The 18808-nt window shown below is 41.7% G+C and overlaps 1 protein-coding gene across 3 annotated transcripts in view; it reads right to left on the bottom strand.

Annotated features, from left to right (window-relative positions):
• Positions 1-18808, bottom strand: part of DIP2A (disco interacting protein 2 homolog A) — a 113511-nt gene that overhangs the window by 64058 nt on the left and 30645 nt on the right. For 2 of the 3 annotated variants that reach the window (XM_071562896.1, XM_071562897.1), the window contains exons 3-4: positions 10460-10576; positions 5651-5770 (exon numbers count right to left, since the gene is read on the bottom strand). In XM_071562896.1, the coding sequence (XP_071418997.1) occupies positions 5651-5770; positions 10460-10576 (237 nt within the window). The remainder of the gene's footprint in view (positions 1-5650; positions 5771-10459; positions 10577-18808) is intronic. The other variant, XM_071562898.1, reaches the window with a different exon arrangement.

The following is an 18808-nucleotide window of genomic DNA, read 5'->3' as shown; positions in this document are numbered from 1 at the left end:
TTAAAAAATTTATTAATTTTTTTTAAATTTTAAAATGAAATAAAATAAATTAAAAGTAATTTTTATTAAAAATTTAAAATAAAAATAAAAAATCAAGAAAGAAAACATCAAATTAAATAATTAAATAAAATAAAATAGAAATAAAAACAAAAATTTATTAAACATAAAATTAAAAAAAATAAAAGAAATTTAAAAACGTAAATTTTTTATTAAAAATTTAAAAATAAAATTTAAAAAATCAAGAAAACATCTAACTTTAAAATTAAATAAAAATTAATTAAAATAAAAATAAAAATTTATCAAATTTTTTTAAATTTAAAATGAAATAAAAAAATTAAAAATATTTTTAATTAAAATTTTAAAATCAAGAAAATAATATTTAAAAATAAGTAAAAATTAACTAAAATAAGACTTAAATAATTAAACAAATAAGTTTTAAAAATTATTTAAAATAGAATTAAAAAATAAAATAAATTTTAAAAATTTAAAAATTTTATTAAAAATTAAAAAAAAATTAAAAACTTAAGAAAACACCCATCTTTTGATACAAGATTTTTAATTATTTTTTTCCTGAGACTTCTTAGATTTTTGTTGCTGTGCTTTACACAAAGGACTTGTTACTACAAGTTTTAGGAATTAAATCTAATTCCCCTCTCCCTGTGTCTCTGCCTCCCTTTCCCTTCCCCACATCTGGGCTTTTTGCCATGTCTTGGTTCCTCCTGATTTTCAATATTAATTGTAATTACCCACCTTTGAAATTTATTCCCATGGATAACCAGAAGGGAAGCTTTTATGTCCCAAAATTCCAGAAAGTTTAAGAGGGATTCAACTTCAATTAAAGGTTCTATTAAAGGTTGTTTTAAGGGCAAAATGCCCATTTCTGCAGGACACTTTTCCATGGCAGAAATTCCATCTAAAATCAAACTGTTTCTAGAAAGAGACTTAACTCTGAGCTGCACCTTCACCATTTATATATAATTTAAAACACCTTTTTCTTACATCAACATCCTGTAGGGAGAAGGGGAGAGAGTGTCGACCTGCTAGAAGGCAGGAGGTCTCTGCAGAGGAATCTGGAGAGACTGGAGAGATGGGCTGATTGCAATGGGATGGAGTTCAACAAGGCCACGTGCAGGTCCTGCCCTTTGGCCAACCCAACCCCCTGCAGCACTCCAGGCTGGGCACAGAGTGCCTGGAGAGCAGCCAGGCAGAGGGACCTGGGGGAACTGAGGGACAGGAAGCTCAACAGGAGTCACCAGTGTGCCCAGGTGGCCAAGAAGACCAATGGGATCCTGGCCTGGATCCAAACTAGCGTGGCCAGCAGGCCCAGGGCAGTGACCCTTCCCCTGGACTCTGCCTTGGGGAGGCCACACCTTGAGTGTTGTGTTCAGTTCTGGGCCCCTCAGTTGAGGCAAGAGATTGAGGGGCTGGAGCGGGGCCAGAGAAGAGCAACGAGGCTGGAGAAGGGACTGGAGCACAAGTGCTGTGGGGAGAGGCTGAGGGAGCTGGGGGTGTTTAGCCTGGAGAAGAGGAGGCTCAGAGGTGACCTCAGCACTGTCTGGAACTGCCTGAAGGGAAGTTCTGGCCAGGTGGGGGTTGGTCTCTTCTCCCAGGCACTCAGCAACAGGACAAGGGGGCACGATGGGCTCAAGCTCTGCCAGGGGAAACTGAAGTTGGAGAGCAGAAAAAACTTCTTTGCAGAGAGAGTGCTCAGGCGTTGCAATGGGCTGCCCAGAGAGGGGGTGGATTCCCCACTGCTGGAGGTTTTTCAACTGAGCTTGGCCGTGGCACTGAGTGCCATGATCTGGTAAAGGGACTGGAGTTGTCCCAAGGGTTGGACTTGATGATCTCGGAGGTCCTTTCCAACCCCATCCATTTTATGATTCTGTGATTCTAATAAATTGTTTTTCTCCAGAGTGTAAAATAACACACAGGATTTATATAGTCTATATATAAATACCTTAAAAAGACCATTGCAGAATAAAAACCTAAAGCATTCTCAGGCATTTTGGGAAGAAAAATCCTTGTTTGAGGCCAAGGTGTGCTGATGGTTTTTAACAAGCAGAGCAGGGCAGGTCACAACATCCCACATATTTCTGGGAGCAAACTTGGGAACTGCTTTTTATTCCATTTCCAGAGGGCAAAAGCAGCAGCACCTCCCACCCCAACACCTGGAACAAACTGGATTAAAGGATAAAAACGCACTCAGCAGACAAGCCGGGATGGATTTTTATGCTGTTCCATGTTTTATTTTTACACCATCAATTTATCTCATCATTCCTTCTCTACTCATTAACATCTATTTCTGTCTGGAAATTCTCCTTCAGTCTCTTGCCCTGAGCAGGAACATCCTCTCTCAGCCAAATCAATGCAATAATTGCTTTTCACTTCCCTGGAACATTTTGTTCCTATTCCACATTTCCTTTCAAAGCTTTTCTACATTATGAAACAGATTTCAATTAAAAATAAAAAGTCAAAGGAATGAAACAATAAAAAAAGTCAAAGGAATGAAACAATAAAAAAAAGTCAAAGGAATTAATTTTTTTTTAAAAAGCAGTATACTCAGGGTACAAAAATTTCATTATTAGTATAAATTATAGTATAGTATTAGTATAAATTAAAGATTTGGAAATTTGGAATTGCAATACCACTGCCTGTTACTTAAATTCTTTACAATTTACTGTGAAATTGGTTCATTGTGTAAGGACTGGGGAGTTCAGTTTTCTTAAGGGAATTAAAAACTCGCTAAAGTCAGACCACATTTCTGAGAATATAGAACAGAAATGCTCAACAAGGATCACTAAAGTCATGACCAGCAAGCCCAGAATTTCATTAAAACACAGAGGATGTGAACCACAGTGAGAAAAAATATATATATGGTGTCACCCCAAAGCAGAAATGGTGGTCTTGGAGAAATATATTTAAGCTTTTGTGCTTTATAAAGCTGTAAACAACCAATTAACAATTGATTCCAAACACTGTTGTAGTAACCACATCATCTTTTCTTCCTTTTTATGTGCCTGTTCTCATTTTCTTTCTTTCCTTAAAAAAGGAGGGGGGAGGAACACTGAAATAGTTTGGGGACTGTAAATCACCTAAACCTTTACAGCTGTTTTCATTCCCATTTGTAGCCTCTGCTCATTTGTCAGCCTTCAATTCCTGGCCCTGCCTTGGGCACAGGAAGAAGAATTTCTACAGCTGGTTGAAGAAAAAACATTATATTTATGGGCTGCCCAATGTCCCTGATCTCACAGAGCCCCAAAAATCAGAGCACTGGGAAGGGGATCCAGAAAAATGGAACATTTCTGGGTTGAGAAGAGGAACAGAAATAATCCAAAGTAAAATGTGATGATGGTGGTGATGATGATGGTGATAGAATGAGATGATGATGGAGATGATGATGGTGGTGATGATGATGGTGGTGATGATGATGGTGATAGAGTGAGATGATGATGGTGATGATGATGGTGGTGATGATGGTGGTGATGATGGTGGTGATAGAGTGAGAACCACAATGATAAAATATCAACATTATTCTCATTCTAAAGCCAAAACACAGCACTGTCCCAGCTAAAATAAGAAAATAAACCTTATTTCAGCTGAAGCCAGGCTTGGATTTATTGATTTTTGGGGTAATATTTACTGTTTGAAGACAAGAATCTGGGGATGATAAAAAAATTAGTTTGTTAAAATGGACAACCCTCCTGGGAAACTATAAAAAAGTGCTCACAGATTAATTGCATAACAAGGCAAAATTCTTCACTTGTTTGCTTGTTTTAAATAATTTCTGTTGATGGTTGTAAAGTACCTGTAATTGCAGCAGAAAGAGATTGTGTTCAATGAAAAGCTGCATTTCACCCTCTGCAGCTTCTACTGGAAGAGACAAAACTGAAAGGAAAACAAGAAAAAAAGACTGAAAGAAAAAAAGGAAGAAATAGCCCAGTGTCCTCTCCTCCCAATAGTGTAAATAATAATAAGGCATGAGATGGAGAAAAGGAGCCTCAAAATTGGTTATTCCTCACAACAGGCACTTGTGGCAGCACAAAAGGGGGTTAAAAAAGGTAAAAATATCTGTATTTTCACTGAGATAAAGAAGCCAATCACTAATGCAATAGATCTGAAGAATAATTGCCTAAAAATTAGAGAGGAAAAAGGGGGAAATTACTGGCTGCTGAAAGTCATATCTTTGACATAAATTTAACCTAAATCAAGTCAAGCAAAACCAGCACTGTGGTTCTGGGATCACCTGAGAATATTAAGCCTTGTCATGGAAAAAGGAATCAAATTATATGGAACAAAGCACTTTTTAAATTCGCAAATGAAGAAGTTGTTCTGGGCAGGAATATTTAGTGAAATGGGAGTTCAAGGCATTTAATTACCCTGGAAAACAAAGACAAAAATATCCAGCTACAATTCCAAAGGTATTGAGGAGAGAAAAGCTTCCCAACACCTGCTTTTCCTCAGCATTGTGGCAGGAATTTCACAGGGAAACTGGACTTGAACCACCTGAAAAGTAACAATGGGGACAGGATGCAACGAGGATATTGGTTTTTTCACACTGTGCTGTCCATTTAAAAAGAAGTAGAATATCCATTGTGACATTTCCCTTTTTTGTGCACTTGCTTTAAACCAGGAAACATGGGAAAGTGAGCTACAATAAATATAACAACCTTCCTTTAACAAAATAACCAAGCAAGGAAAAAAAAATCCTCCAAACCCACACTCTGGAGTCTTCAAAACTTTGTTTTCTTTGACAGACTGGGAATCCAGGCTTGTTTTCTCCTGAAAAAGCTGTTAATAATGGTAAAATTCACACTGAGGACACATCAGTGGGGATCTCTACAACCTCTTTCCCTTGGAGCATCAAATCCAGTCTGGATTTGTTGTGATTTACACATTTTCAGGCTGGCAAACCAAAGACAAATTTGCAGGTGCTGCCAAGATGAGAATGGAATTTGGCCAAAAACCTTGAGCTGGTGCAGAGCAAGAAAAGCAGAAACTCCACAGAGTAACATCAATAGAGCTCTTTTATAAAGGTAAAATAAGTTGAACTAAGACTGTTTAGATCTAGGAATTTTTAGGAAATATCTATTACTTAATAATTAGCTATAACTGTGTGATGTTGGATGGTTTGCATGGTGTGTGTAGGTTTAAGATTGTGTGCAACTGTGTCAAAAAGTAGCTCTGAATATAATCCCTCCTGAAACTTAAATATTCTTGCACAAGTTTAATTGAAATATTGTTAAATACAGTTGCACCTTTTCCTCTTTTTCCTTCCCTGCTCCTCTTCCCTTCTCTCCACAACTACTGCAACCCATGATGAAGAGGACCAAAAAATAAACTACCAGAAAAACCCATAAAATTGGATGCAGCCAAGTGATTTACTTAATTTGATGGTGCTTGAAGTCCCTGAAAAGCCCAAAAGGCTGAGCTGAGAACTCTCTGTGGGTTCAGGCGTCGTGACATGGATTCAAACAAACCCACTCATGTACCCAAAACAAAGACATTCTCTTGAGCTTTCCTATTCTCCCAAAGCACTTCCAGCGTTCTGGGGACTGCCAAAGCACTTCCAGCTTTCTGGGGAGGTGCACATGCTGCTTTCCAGGCACTTTTCCTCTCGGACAGGTGATGGCTCAGCCACACCTCTCCTTACCGGATCGGAATCGCTCATCCCTGGAGTTGGTGGAACGGGATTTGGGCTGTTTGGATCCAGCAGCAGCTGCCTGGGAAGAGCCTGGGACTCTGTTCTCTGCTTGCAGGGATGGATCCACACCTGGAATAAGAGTTTTATGTCAGCACAAATTCAGCTTTACAAATAAAACCTCTTTTGCCACACTCAGCACCTGCTCACACCTCCTCTCATGGCTCAAGTGGAGCCCTGAGATTATTCCTTTAAAAAAAGCTCATCTTCCAACTGCATTTTAATCCAATTTAATCAGCACCCATTTCACAGAGCAATACTCAAAAAAGTCGCATTTTACAAAGATGCTGCAGTTTCCCAACAGAACCTTTGCAGGTATTAAAGGCAGAATTCCTGTCAGCTCCAGATGTCCAAAAGCTGCTGCTGTGATCCAGATTGGCCAAGTGCATCCTGTATCCATAGAATCATAGAATGGATTGGGCTGGAAAAGACCTCCGAGATCATCAAGTCCAACCCTTGGTCCAACTTCAGTCCCTTTACCAGATCATGGCACTCAGTGCCACGGCCAAGGGGAATCCACCCCCTCTCTGGGCAGCCCATTCCAATGCCTGAGCACTCTCTCTGCAAACAAGGTTTTTCTGCTCTCCAACTTCAATTTCCCCTGGCAGAACTTGAGCCCATCGTGCCCCCTTGTCCTATTGCTGAGTGCCTGGGAGAAGAGACCAACCCCCACCTGGCCAGAACTTCCCTTCACGCAGTTCCAGACAGTGCTGAGGTCACCTCTGAGCCTCCTCTTCTCCAGGCTAAACACCCCCAGCTCCCTCAGCCTCTCCCCACAGCACTTGTGCTCCAGTCCCTTCTCCAGCCTCGTTGCTCTTCTCTGGCCCCGCTCCAGCCCCTCAAGCTCTTTCCTCAACTGAGGGGCCCGGAACTGAACACAACACTCAAGGTGTGGCCTCCCCAAGGCAGAGTCCAGGGGAAGGGTCACTGCCCTGGGCCTGCTGGCCATGCTAGTTTGGATCCAGGCCAGGATCCCATTGGTCTTCTTGGCCACCTGGGCACACTGGTGGCTCCTCTTGAGCTTCCTGTCCCTCAGTCCCCCCAGGTCCCTCTGCCTGGCTGCTCTCCAACCACTCTGTGCCCAGCCTGGAGCGCTGCAGGGGGTTGGGTTGGCCAAAGGGCAGGACCTGCACGTGGCCTTGTTGAACTCCATCCCATTGCAATCAGCCCATCTCTCCAGTCTCTCCAGATCCCTCTGCAGAGCCCTCCTGCCTTCCAGCAGGTCGACACTCCCTCCCAACTTGGTGTCATCAGCAAATTTGCTGAGGATGGACTCAATCCCCTCATCTAAATCATCACTAAAGGTGTTAAACAGGACTGGACCCAACACAGACCCCTGGGGACACCACTGGTGACCAGCTGGACACAGTTGCATTCACCAGCACCTTCTGGGCCCTCCAGCCAGCTCCTGACCCAGCAGAGGGTACACTTGTGCAAGCCATGGGCTACCAGCTTTTCCAGGAGTATATTATGGGAGACAGTGCCAAAGGCCTTGCCGAAGTCTAGATAGACACATCCACAGCCTGCCCCTCATCCACCAGCTGGGTCACCTGATCGTAAAAGATCAGGTTGGTCAGACAGGACCTGCCCCTCCTAAACCCATCATGGCAGACCTTTCCATCCCCACTCAGGGGGACAAAAATAAGAGCAACCAAACCACTCTCTGCTTGTTTCCTCTGCACCTGACTAGAATAGAGATAACCCACAGCAGTTGCTCACCTTTAGGCTGCCTCATCTTCAGGAAGATGAATCTCACCTTTATATTCCAGCACATCAAAAATAAGACATCAATGAGGTGGACAGTAATTATCAAATATTCCCTATTATTTCTCAATCTCCCAAACAAGGAGACTCCCTGCTGGCTCTTGGTACATCAAGGACTATAAAAACGTGAAGTAGGAAATTAGATTTGTAATTTTTGTTATACATCTACACTTAAAAATGTAACATAAAACTCCAGTGGAGTTGGAAGGGGTTTTGGATGATCCCAACATAAACTTGGCTCAGTTCAACACTAAATTTCCCTTGTCCTTTTAAGACCTGCTGCTCCAAGTTCACTGTGATAACACAGAGCTGAGTGTATCTTTCATTTTACTCCTTTCTTCCCTTGAAAAGCTTCTGCTTTCCTACCTGCCCTCAAGTCTTTGGAAAACAATGCATTTTAAAAACAAAAATACATTTTCAAAATTTGAAACCAACATTTTCAAAACGCATACATTTACCAAAAGCTCTCGCTGAGCTTCAGACACCCCTGCAGAGGAATCTGGGCCAGTTCCTGTGCAAAGAAAGCTCTAAATTAAAAGGTGAGAAAGGTTCCTCTTTCTCTCACTGGGTTCCTGTTCCCTCCCCTTTGTCTCAAAGTGTGTACCAGGAAAAAAATTGGACTTGATGATCTCAGAGGTCTTTTTCAACCCAATCCATTCTATGATTCCAATTATTAATTAACAAATTATCAATTCTAAACCCTTTCACTGGGCTATAGTTTTTACATCTGAAGTGTAATCTTTCAAACAGCACTTGAATCATCCCAGTTCTGCCTCAACTGATCAAAATGAACTTACAAATACTCTATTCAAATTCAGGATTTTATCACCTTCCTGACAGGACCAATTGTTATAAATCAGCTTTCTTAGGAACCTGCTGAGGCCTCTGGATGAATCATAGAATCATAGAATCATAGAATCGATTGGGTTGGAAAAGACCTCCAAGATCATCGAGTCCAACCCTTGGTCCAACTCTAGCTCATTTACTAGATCATGGCACCCAGCGCCACGTCCAATCTGCATTTAAAGATCTCTAGGGATGGTGAATCCACCACCTCTCCGGGCAGCCCATTCCAATGCCTGATTACTCTCTCTGTAAAAAATTTTTTTCTGATATCCAACTTAAATTTCCCCTGGCAGAGCTTAAGCCCATGCCCCCTTGTTCTATTGCTGAGTGCCTGGGAGAAGAGACCAGCCCCCACCTGGCTATAACTTCCCTTCAGGTAGTTATAGACAGTGATGAGGTCACCTCTGAGCCTCCTTTTCTCCAGGCTAAACAACCCCAGCTCCCTCAGCCTCTCCCCATAGGACTTGTGCTCCAGTCCCTTCACCAGCCTTGTTGCTCTTCTCTGGACCCGCTCCAGCATCTCAATATCCTTTCTGAACTGAGGGGCCCAGAACTGAACACAGTACTCAAGGTGTGGCCTCACCAATGCAGAGTACAGGGGAAGGATCACTTCCCTGGTCCTGCTGGCCACGCTATTTTTGATACAGGACAGGATCCCATTGGCCTTCTTGGCCACCTGGGCACACTGTTGACTCATGTTGAGCTTCCTGTCAATTAGTACTCCAAGGTCCTTTTCTGCCTGGCTGCTCTCCAGCCACTCTGTGCCCAGCCTGTAGCGCTGCAGGGGGTTGTTGTGGCCAAAGTGCAGGACCCGGCACTTGGCCTTGTTGAACTTCATCCCATTGGAATCAGCCCATCTCTCAAGTCTATCCAGATCCCTCTGCAGAGCCCTCCTGCCTTCCAGCAGGTCGACACTCCCTCCCAACTTGGTGTCATCAGCAAATTTGCTGATGATGGACTCAATCCCCTCATCTAAATCATCAATAAAGATGTTAAACAGGACTGGACCCAATACAGACCCCTGGGGAACACCACTGGTGACTGGCCGCCAGCTGGATGCAGCTCCGTTCACCAGCACTCTCTGGGCCCGACCCTCCAGCCAGCTCTTAATCCAGGAGAGGCTACACTTGTCTAAGCCATGGGCTACCAGCTTTTTCAGGAGTATATTATGGGAGACAGTATCAAAGGCCTTGCTGAAGTCCAGATAGACCACATCCACAGCCTTCCCCTCATCCACCAGGTGGGTCACCTGATCGTAGAAAGAGATCAGGTTGGTCAGACAGGACCTGCCCCTCCTAAACCCATGCTGGCTGGGTCTAATCCCTTGTCCACCCTGAAGGTGCTGTGTGATTGCACTCAGGATGAACTGCTCCATAACCCTGCCAGGCACAGAGGTCAGGCTGACAGGCCTGTAGTTGCCAGGGTCCTGCTTGCAGCCCTTTTTGTGGATTGGGGTGACATTCGCCAACCTCCAATCATCTGGGACCTCCCCAGAGAGCCAGGACTGTTGGAAGATGATGGAGAGCGGTTTGGCAAGCTCTTCTGCCAGCTCCTTCATCACCCTGGGATGGATCCCATCTGGTCCCATAGACTTGTTAGGATCCAGCTGGCTCAGTAAGTCGGTCACTATTTCCTCCTGGAATACAGGAGGGGTATTCAGCTCCCTCTCCCTGTCTACCAGCTCCAGAGGCCAGTTGTCTTGAGGGCCACCTGTCTTACTGGTGAAAACTGAGGCAAAGTAGGTGTTAAGTACCTCAGCCTTCTCCTCATCTTCCTTAACTATATTTCCCTCCAAGTCCAACAGAGAATGGAGGTTTTCCTTGCCCCTCTTTTTGTTATTAATGTATTTATAAAAGGACTTTTTGTTATCCCTAACTGAAATAGCCAAATTTACTTCAAATTCCACTTTTCTTTCCCTAATTTTTTTCCTGCATGACCTAGCTCTATCTGTAAATTCTTCATAAGTAGCCAGCCCTTTTTTCCATAGTCTGTAAACTTTCTTTTTATCCCTGATTTCTTGCAGAATCTCCCTATTTAACCAAGCTGGCTGTCTTCCCCTCCGGCTGGCCTTTCGGCACACTGGGACAGCCTGTTGCTGTGCATTCAAAATCTCCCTCTTAAAACATGTCCATCCCTCCTGGACCCCCTTACCTTTAAGGGTTGTTTCCCAGGGTATGCTCTGAATCAGTTCTTTGAATAGGCCAAAATCTGCTCTCCGAAAGTCCAAGGTAGAGGTTTTAATGGTGACTCTCCTTACATCCCTGAGGACTGAAAATTCTATTATTTCATGGTCACTATGCCCCAGGCGGCCTCCAACCACTACATCATCTACCAGCCCCTCTCTGTTTGTAAATAGTAGGTCTAGCAGGGCCTTCCCCCTGGTAGGCTCATTTACCAGTTGATGAAGGAAATTGTCCTCTATACACTCCAGGAACCTCCTTGACTGCCTCTTCTCTGCAGTATGAAGGCACTAAATAATCCCTTTTTTTGCAGCTGATAGTTAAGAAGCAACTCTGAGTTAGCCACGGGCTCAGGGAAGGGCTGTGTGTGCCAAAAATGAGCCTAAATAATAGAAAAGGGAAGAAACATTGACTAAATCACACAGATCTCAGTTTTCAGGAGTTAGTCCAACTCCAGAGATGTGCTCCTGTCTTCTACAATTTGTGACAGAGAAAGATCAAATTCATTCACACCTAAGAGTTTTCCTACTCTCCAAGTAAAGCTTTTTAAGTATTTGTAACATCAAATGCATTTCCCAACTGGAGAAACTGAGGCCAGAAAAGAACCCAAAGTGTTCTCAATGGACAGCAAGGAAACATCATGAGTTTCCCCAAGATACAGATGGAACATCCCTGAAACACCTAAGGAGAATTCTGTGCCTGAAAGAAAGGCAAATGTAGTGCCAAGTGAATGGATTCAACAGATGGGACAGTCGGAGTGGTGAATAATCTGCACAATTCACTTTTCATTCAGATCTTCCATAACCACAAGCCAACAGTCCAGAGAGATTTGTTGATCTGGATTTAATACACAACAACTTCAGATTTTATTAAAAAGATTGAGGCAAATCACCTCCTCAAGGCTAATCATCTCCTCAGAGCCAACCACCTCCTCGCGGCCAACCACCTCCTCAAGGTCAACCATCTCCTCATGGCCAATCAACTCCTCAAACCCAATCACCTCCTCACGGCCAACCATCTCCTCACGGCCAACCATCTCCTCACGGCCAACCACCTCCTCACGGCCAACCACCTCCTCACGGCCAACCACCTCCTCACGGCCAACCACCTCCTCACGGGCAATCACCTCCTCACGGCCAACCACCTCCTCACGGCCAACCACCTCCTCACGGCCAACCACCTCCTCACGGCCAACCACCTCCTCACGGGCAATCACCTCCTCACGGCCAACCATCTCCTCACGGCCAACCATCTCCTCACGGCCAACCATCTCCTCACGGCCAACCATCTCCTCACAGGCAATCACCTCCTCACGGCCAATCATCTCCTCACGGCCAATCACCTCCTCACGGCCAATCACCTCCTCACGGCCAACCATCTCCTCATGGCCAATCACCTCCTCACGGCCAACCATCTCCTCATGGCCAATCACCTCCTCACAGCCTTAGCCAAAAAAAAAGAGATTAGCACAATAACTATGGTGGTGCAAAAGAGACCAGAACAGGCAGCTGAGCTGGGAATCTCCCTCAAATTTTTTGGAAAACAGCATGTCTACATCTTTTTTTTTGTGTGATCTCATCAAAAGAGACCTTGCGTGAAGAAGATAACAAAATATTTTTCCTCCATTTTTTTCCTCCAGGAGGGGGTTGTTGAATCCAAGGAGAAAAACAGATTCATGTCCTACTCAATTCCTTACTCCAATCTTGTATCAATACAGAGTCCCACAACTCAGTTTCTTCAGTTTAAACCTCCCTTTTCACTCTCTCAAAGGAGGTGGTTTCGTGTCATGGTGAAAAAATACCAAGGATGAAACTGAGAAACATCAATTTTTGGTAAAAATAGTAAGACAGTGGATCTAACTCTGAGGCTACACAATTAGTGCCAAACCAATCCCTGTTCCACAGGCTTGGTGAGTTTGTTCATTTATTCATTTATTCTGCTCTATGCAAATCACTCCCTTGACCTCCAGCAAAAGCAGCTGCATAATTAGAATAAACTCACTCCATTCATAATGAAGCCTCCACAAAAATAGCATTTAAGAGGTGGAAACCAAAGGCACTTGATCCATGTGCATGTTGTCCATTTTTAACTTACTCCATTTTTTTAACTTACAAGAATAAAGTCATCTTAAAAGTCTTGAAATTCAAGTCAGTATTTCAATTAGGACTGTAATTTTCCACTCAAAATTTTTTCCATCGAAAATTTTTTCCATTCAAATTTTTTTCCATTCCAAACACTGGAGAATCAAGACTAATATAAATATTTCTAGTCATTTTCATTTCAACAAGCCAAAAAAAAAAAGATTTTACTCTGAGAGCAGTGAACAGTTACCAGGACAAGGACAAATTCTGCTGGCACTGCTGGGGAGGATGAGCAGCTAAAATAACAATAACATCATACAATAGGCATTATATTTCACAATATTCCATGTTTTTACATCATTTCCCTCTTGCAAAGGAAGTAAAACTCCAGCTCACAAGTTTCCACTTGGTGCACATAAAACAATTTTAAGGGCATTGTTATTTGCCATTCAAAGAAGCACAAAACAACACCAAAAATTACAAAAGCACAGAAGATACTTGGTATAAATTCAGGATTTGGATTCAATTCAGTGAATCCAAATATGAACTGATGATTATTTTTTTAAATTCAGAATGAAATCACCAATGTTTTGTTTCTTTCCTTGGCAGCAAGCTCAGAAGTATTTGTTGTATCTACACAGATGTAGTCAGACTTCCTATGAAAAAGTAATTTATCACTAAAAAACTGAACAAAAAAGTCAATTTATGAGCCCAACCTCCATATTCAAGGTCTCAAAAAATGTGCTGAGATTGGGTCATAAAGGCACAATATTAAAAAACACACTGAGCTGAAAAGGCACATGAAGAGCAACCCCTGGATATTTCAAGAAGCTGCAGCAGCGAAGCCACAAACAGCTTTTTCAACATTCCATTTTCACACACCTCATTTAAACCAATCACACCAAGATCCAAACAAATTAGCTAATTAAAATTTGGCCATACTTTGATCACAGTTATTATATCATAGAAGGAGTAGCATCAAGAAAGGCACTTACACTTCTTGCCTGTAAATTATAAATACAAGAAATTATAAAAGTTGTTGTAGACTCCAAGACACAAGAGCAAGCTGCACATCTCCGAAAAAAAAGGAGATTTGCACACTAAGTGCTATTACAGGGTATGTAAAACTCATCCCTTTCTGATTAAATGTGAGGCTGAAGCACCCACAGAAAGATAAAATAAAAATCACAGTTATACAGAATCAGCAACCCAGGCTGGAAGTGACCCTGAAAATCCAGCCTTTTATTTGGAATAAAAAGGATAAATATCCCTGGGAGCAGCAGAAACACTTCACAGACATAAGGCAATGAAAATACAGGAAAAAGGGACAGGACATGCCAGCCTTAACTCAGACTAGAGGAGGTTTCAGCTGCCTCCTGCTCAGTATAACATGGCCAATGGAAAATAACTGGGATTTTGGGGTTGCTTCCCCTGCTCAGGAGCACCCAAGGAATTGGCCAGGCTGGAGTTATTAACACGAGGTTTAAGCAAAGGGGAAAACTCCAAATGAGCTGGAAAAGTTGGCTGGTTCTGCTAATAGATAAGCAGCACTGGAAGGGTTAAAAAACTGCAAATATTATGAATATTATATGCATTTAACAGTGCAGCTATTTTATTTATACTTTTATAGATAAAGATATATAAAATCTATTTTTATATATTAGAGAGAGAGGCATAGATAGATGGACAGAGATGAACAGACAGATGATAATAGACAGATATAGACAAATATAGAAAGATAGATATAGATATATAGATATAGATAGATCTAGATAGATATATAGATCTAGATAGATATGTAGCGATAGATATAGATATATAGATATAGATAGATCTAGATAGATAGATCTAGATAGATATATAGATCTAGATAGATATGTAGCGATAGATATAGATATATAGATATAGATAGATCTAGATAGATAGATCTAGATAGATATGTAGAGATAGATATAGATATATAGATATAGATAGATCTAGATAGATCTAGATGATATAAATAGATAGATATAGATATATAAATATAGATAGACAGATATAGATATATAAATATAGACAGATATAGATATATAAATATAGACAGATATAGATATATATAGACAGATATAGATATATAAATATAGATAGATATAGATATATAAATATAGATGGATATAGATATAGATAGATATATAGTTATATAGATAGATATATAGATATAGATAGATACGGAGGGAGGAAAGTAGGGAGGGAGGAAGGGAGGGAGGGAGGGAGGGATATAGATAGAGATATAGACAGATAGATTTTGAGAGGATAAAGAAAAGGTTTTTGAGATGAGGAAGAGGTTCTGGAGCTGCTGGCAGATTCTGAGGCCTACTAGCAGGCACCTAACTAGTTGTGTGAGAAAAACCAGCCAGCTAGCAAAACCAAAATGAGATAAGAAGGTTTTGGGACAAGCTGCCATGAGAAAGGATGCTGAAGAGAGAAAATCCTCACGGCAAAGAGAACATCTGTCCAGAAAGTTTCATCCAATTGAAAGCTGTAATAAGGTTTATAGACAGTGTGATATAACCTATAGAACCTGGCTATAGGTGGGCTTTGAGAATATATATTGTATAATGTGAAGTTAGAGAGAGCTTTCACCTTTACCTACTTTTTCCTTTTTTCCTTTCTTCATGGAGGGATTCAATAAACTGTGTGTAACACCTGTGAACTGTGCCCTCACTAATTTTGTTGGCTGCCACGACCTACTGCGAACTGTCACAGATTTAGATATATAGATAGATACAGATGGATACAGATATAGATAGATACAGGCATAGATAGATACAGAGAGATAGATACATACATAGATAGATACAGAGAGATAGATACAGATATAGAGACAGATACAGAGAGAGATATAGACAGATATAGACAGTTAGAGATACAAATATAGATAGATACAGGCAGACAGACACGGATAGATAGATACAGATAGATGCAGATAGATACAGGCAGACAGACACGGATAGATAGATACAGATAGATGCAGATAGATACAGGCAGACGGACACGGATAGATAGATACAGATAGATGCAGATAGATACAGGCAGACGGACACGGATAGATAGATACAGATAGATGCAGATAGATACAGGCAGACGGACACGGATAGATAGATACAGATAGATGCAGATAGATACAGGCAGACGGACACGGATAGATAGATACAGATAGATGCAGATAGATACAGGCAGACGGACACGGATAGATAGATACAGATAGATGCAGATAGATACAGGCAGACGGACACGGATAGATAGATACAGATAGATGCAGATAGATACAGGCAGACGGACACGGATAGATAGATACAGATAGATGCAGATAGATACAGGCAGACGGACACGGATAGATAGATACAGATAGATGCAGATAGATACAGGCAGACGGACACGGATAGATAGATACAGATAGATGCAGATAGATACAGGCAGACGGACACGGATAGATAGATACAGATAGTTGCAGATAGATACAGGCAGACGGACACGGATAGATAGATACAGATAGATGCAGATAGATACAGGCAGACAGACACGGATAGATAGATACAGATAGATGCAGATAGATACAGGCAGACAGACACGGATAGATAGATACAGATAGATGCAGATAGATACAGGCAGACAGACACGGATAGATAGATACAGATAGATGCAGATAGATACAGGCAGACAGACACGGATAGATAGATACAGATAGATGCAGATAGATACAGGCAGACAGACACGGATAGATAGATACAGATAGATGCAGATAGATACAGGCAGACAGACACGGATAGATAGATAGATAGATACAGATAGATGCAGATAGATACAGGCAGACAGACACGGATAGATAGATAGATACAGATAGATGCAGATAGATACAGGCAGACAGACACGGATAGATAGATAGATACAGATAGATGCAGATAGATACAGGCAGACAGACACGGATAGATAGATAGATACAGATAGATGCAGATAGATACAGGCAGACAGACACGGATAGATAGATAGATACAGACAGATGCAGATAGATACAGGCAGACAGACACGGATAGATAGATAGATACAGACAGATGCAGATAGATACAGGCAGACAGACACGGATAGATAGATAGATACAGACAGATGCAGAGAGATACAGGCAGACAGACACGGATAGATAGATAGATACAGACAGATGCAGAGAGATACAGGCAGACAGACACGGATAGATAGATAGATACAGACAGATGCAGAGAGATACAGGCAGACAGACACGGATAGATAGATACAGACAGATGCAGAGAGATACAGGCAGACAGACACGGATAGATAGATACAGACAGATGCAGAGAGATACAGGCAGACAGACACGGATAGATAGATACAGACAGATGCAGAGAGATACAGGCAGACAGACACAGATAGATAGATAGATACAGATAGATGCAGAGAGATACAGGCAGACAGACACGGATAGATAGATACAGATAGATGCAGAGAGATACAGGCAGACAGACACGGATAGATAGATACAGATAGATGCAGATAGATACAGGCAGACAGACACGGATAGATAGATACAGATAGATGCAGATAGATACAGGCAGACAGACACGGATAGATAGATACAGATAGATGCAGATAGATACAGGCAGACAGACACGGATAGATAGATACAGATAGATGCAGATAGATACAGGCAGACAGACACAGATAGATAGATAGATACAGATAGATGCAGATAGATACAGATAGACAGACACAGATAGATAGATACAGATAGATGCAGATAGATACAGATAGACAGACACAGATAGATACAGATAGATACAGATAGACAGACACAGATAGATAGACACAGATAGATGCAGATAGATAGACACAGATAGATGCAGATAGATAGACACAGATAGATAGACACAGATAGACGCAGATAGATAGACACAGATAGATGCAGATAGATAGACACAGATAGATGCAGATAGATAGACACAGATAGATGCAGATAGATAGACACAGATAGATAGACACAGATAGACGCAGATAGATAGACACAGATAGACGCAGATAGATAGACACAGATAGATGCAGATAGATAGACACAGATAGATGCAGATAGATAGACACAGATAGATGCAGATAGATAGACACAGATAGATGCAGATAGATAGACACAGATAGATGCAGATAGATAGACACAGATAGATGCAGATAGATAGACACAGATAGATGCAGATAGATACAGGCAGACAGACACGGATAGATAGATAGATACAGATAGATGCAGATAGATACAGGCAGACAGACACGGATAGATAGATACAGATAGATGCAGATAGATACAGGCAGACAGACACGGATAGATAGATAGATAGATACAGATAGATGCAGATAGATACAGGCAGACAGACACGGATAGATAGATAGATAGATACAGATAGATGCAGATAGATACAGGCAGACAGACACGGATAGATAGATAGATAGATACAGATAGATGCAGATAGATACAGGCAGACAGACACGGATAGATAGATAGATACAGACAGATGCAGATAGATACAGGCAGACAGACACGGATAGATAGATAGATACAGACAGATGCAGAGAGATACAGGCAGACAGACACGGATAGATAGATAGATACAGACAGATGCAGAGAGATACAGGCAGACAGACACGGATAGATAGATAGATACAGACAGATGCAGAGAGATACAGGCAGACAGACACGGATAGATAGATACAGACAGATGCAGAGAGATACAGGCAGACAGACACGGATAGATAGATACAGACAGATGCAGAGAGATACAGGCAGACAGACACGGATAGATAGATAGATACAGACAGATGCAGAGAGATACAGGCAGACAGACACAGATAGATAGATAGATACAGATAGATGCAGAGAGATACAGGCAGACAGACACGGATAGATAGATACAGATAGATGCAGAGAGATACAGGCAGACAGACACGGATAGATAGATACAGATAGATGCAGAGAGATACAGGCAGACAGACACGGATAGATAGATACAGATAGATGCAGATAGATACAGGCAGACAGACACGGATAGATAGATACAGATAGATGCAGATAGATACAGGCAGACAGACACGGATAGATAGATACAGATAGATGCAGATAGATACAGGCAGACAGACACAGATAGATAGATAGATACAGATAGATGCAGATAGATACAGATAGACAGACACAGATAGATAGATAC

This window comes from Pithys albifrons, chromosome 8, assembly GCF_047495875.1.
Source record: "Pithys albifrons albifrons isolate INPA30051 chromosome 8, PitAlb_v1, whole genome shotgun sequence".
Taxonomy (NCBI): Eukaryota; Metazoa; Chordata; class Aves; order Passeriformes; family Thamnophilidae; genus Pithys; species Pithys albifrons.
This window is presented reverse-complemented; position numbering and strand designations above follow the sequence as displayed.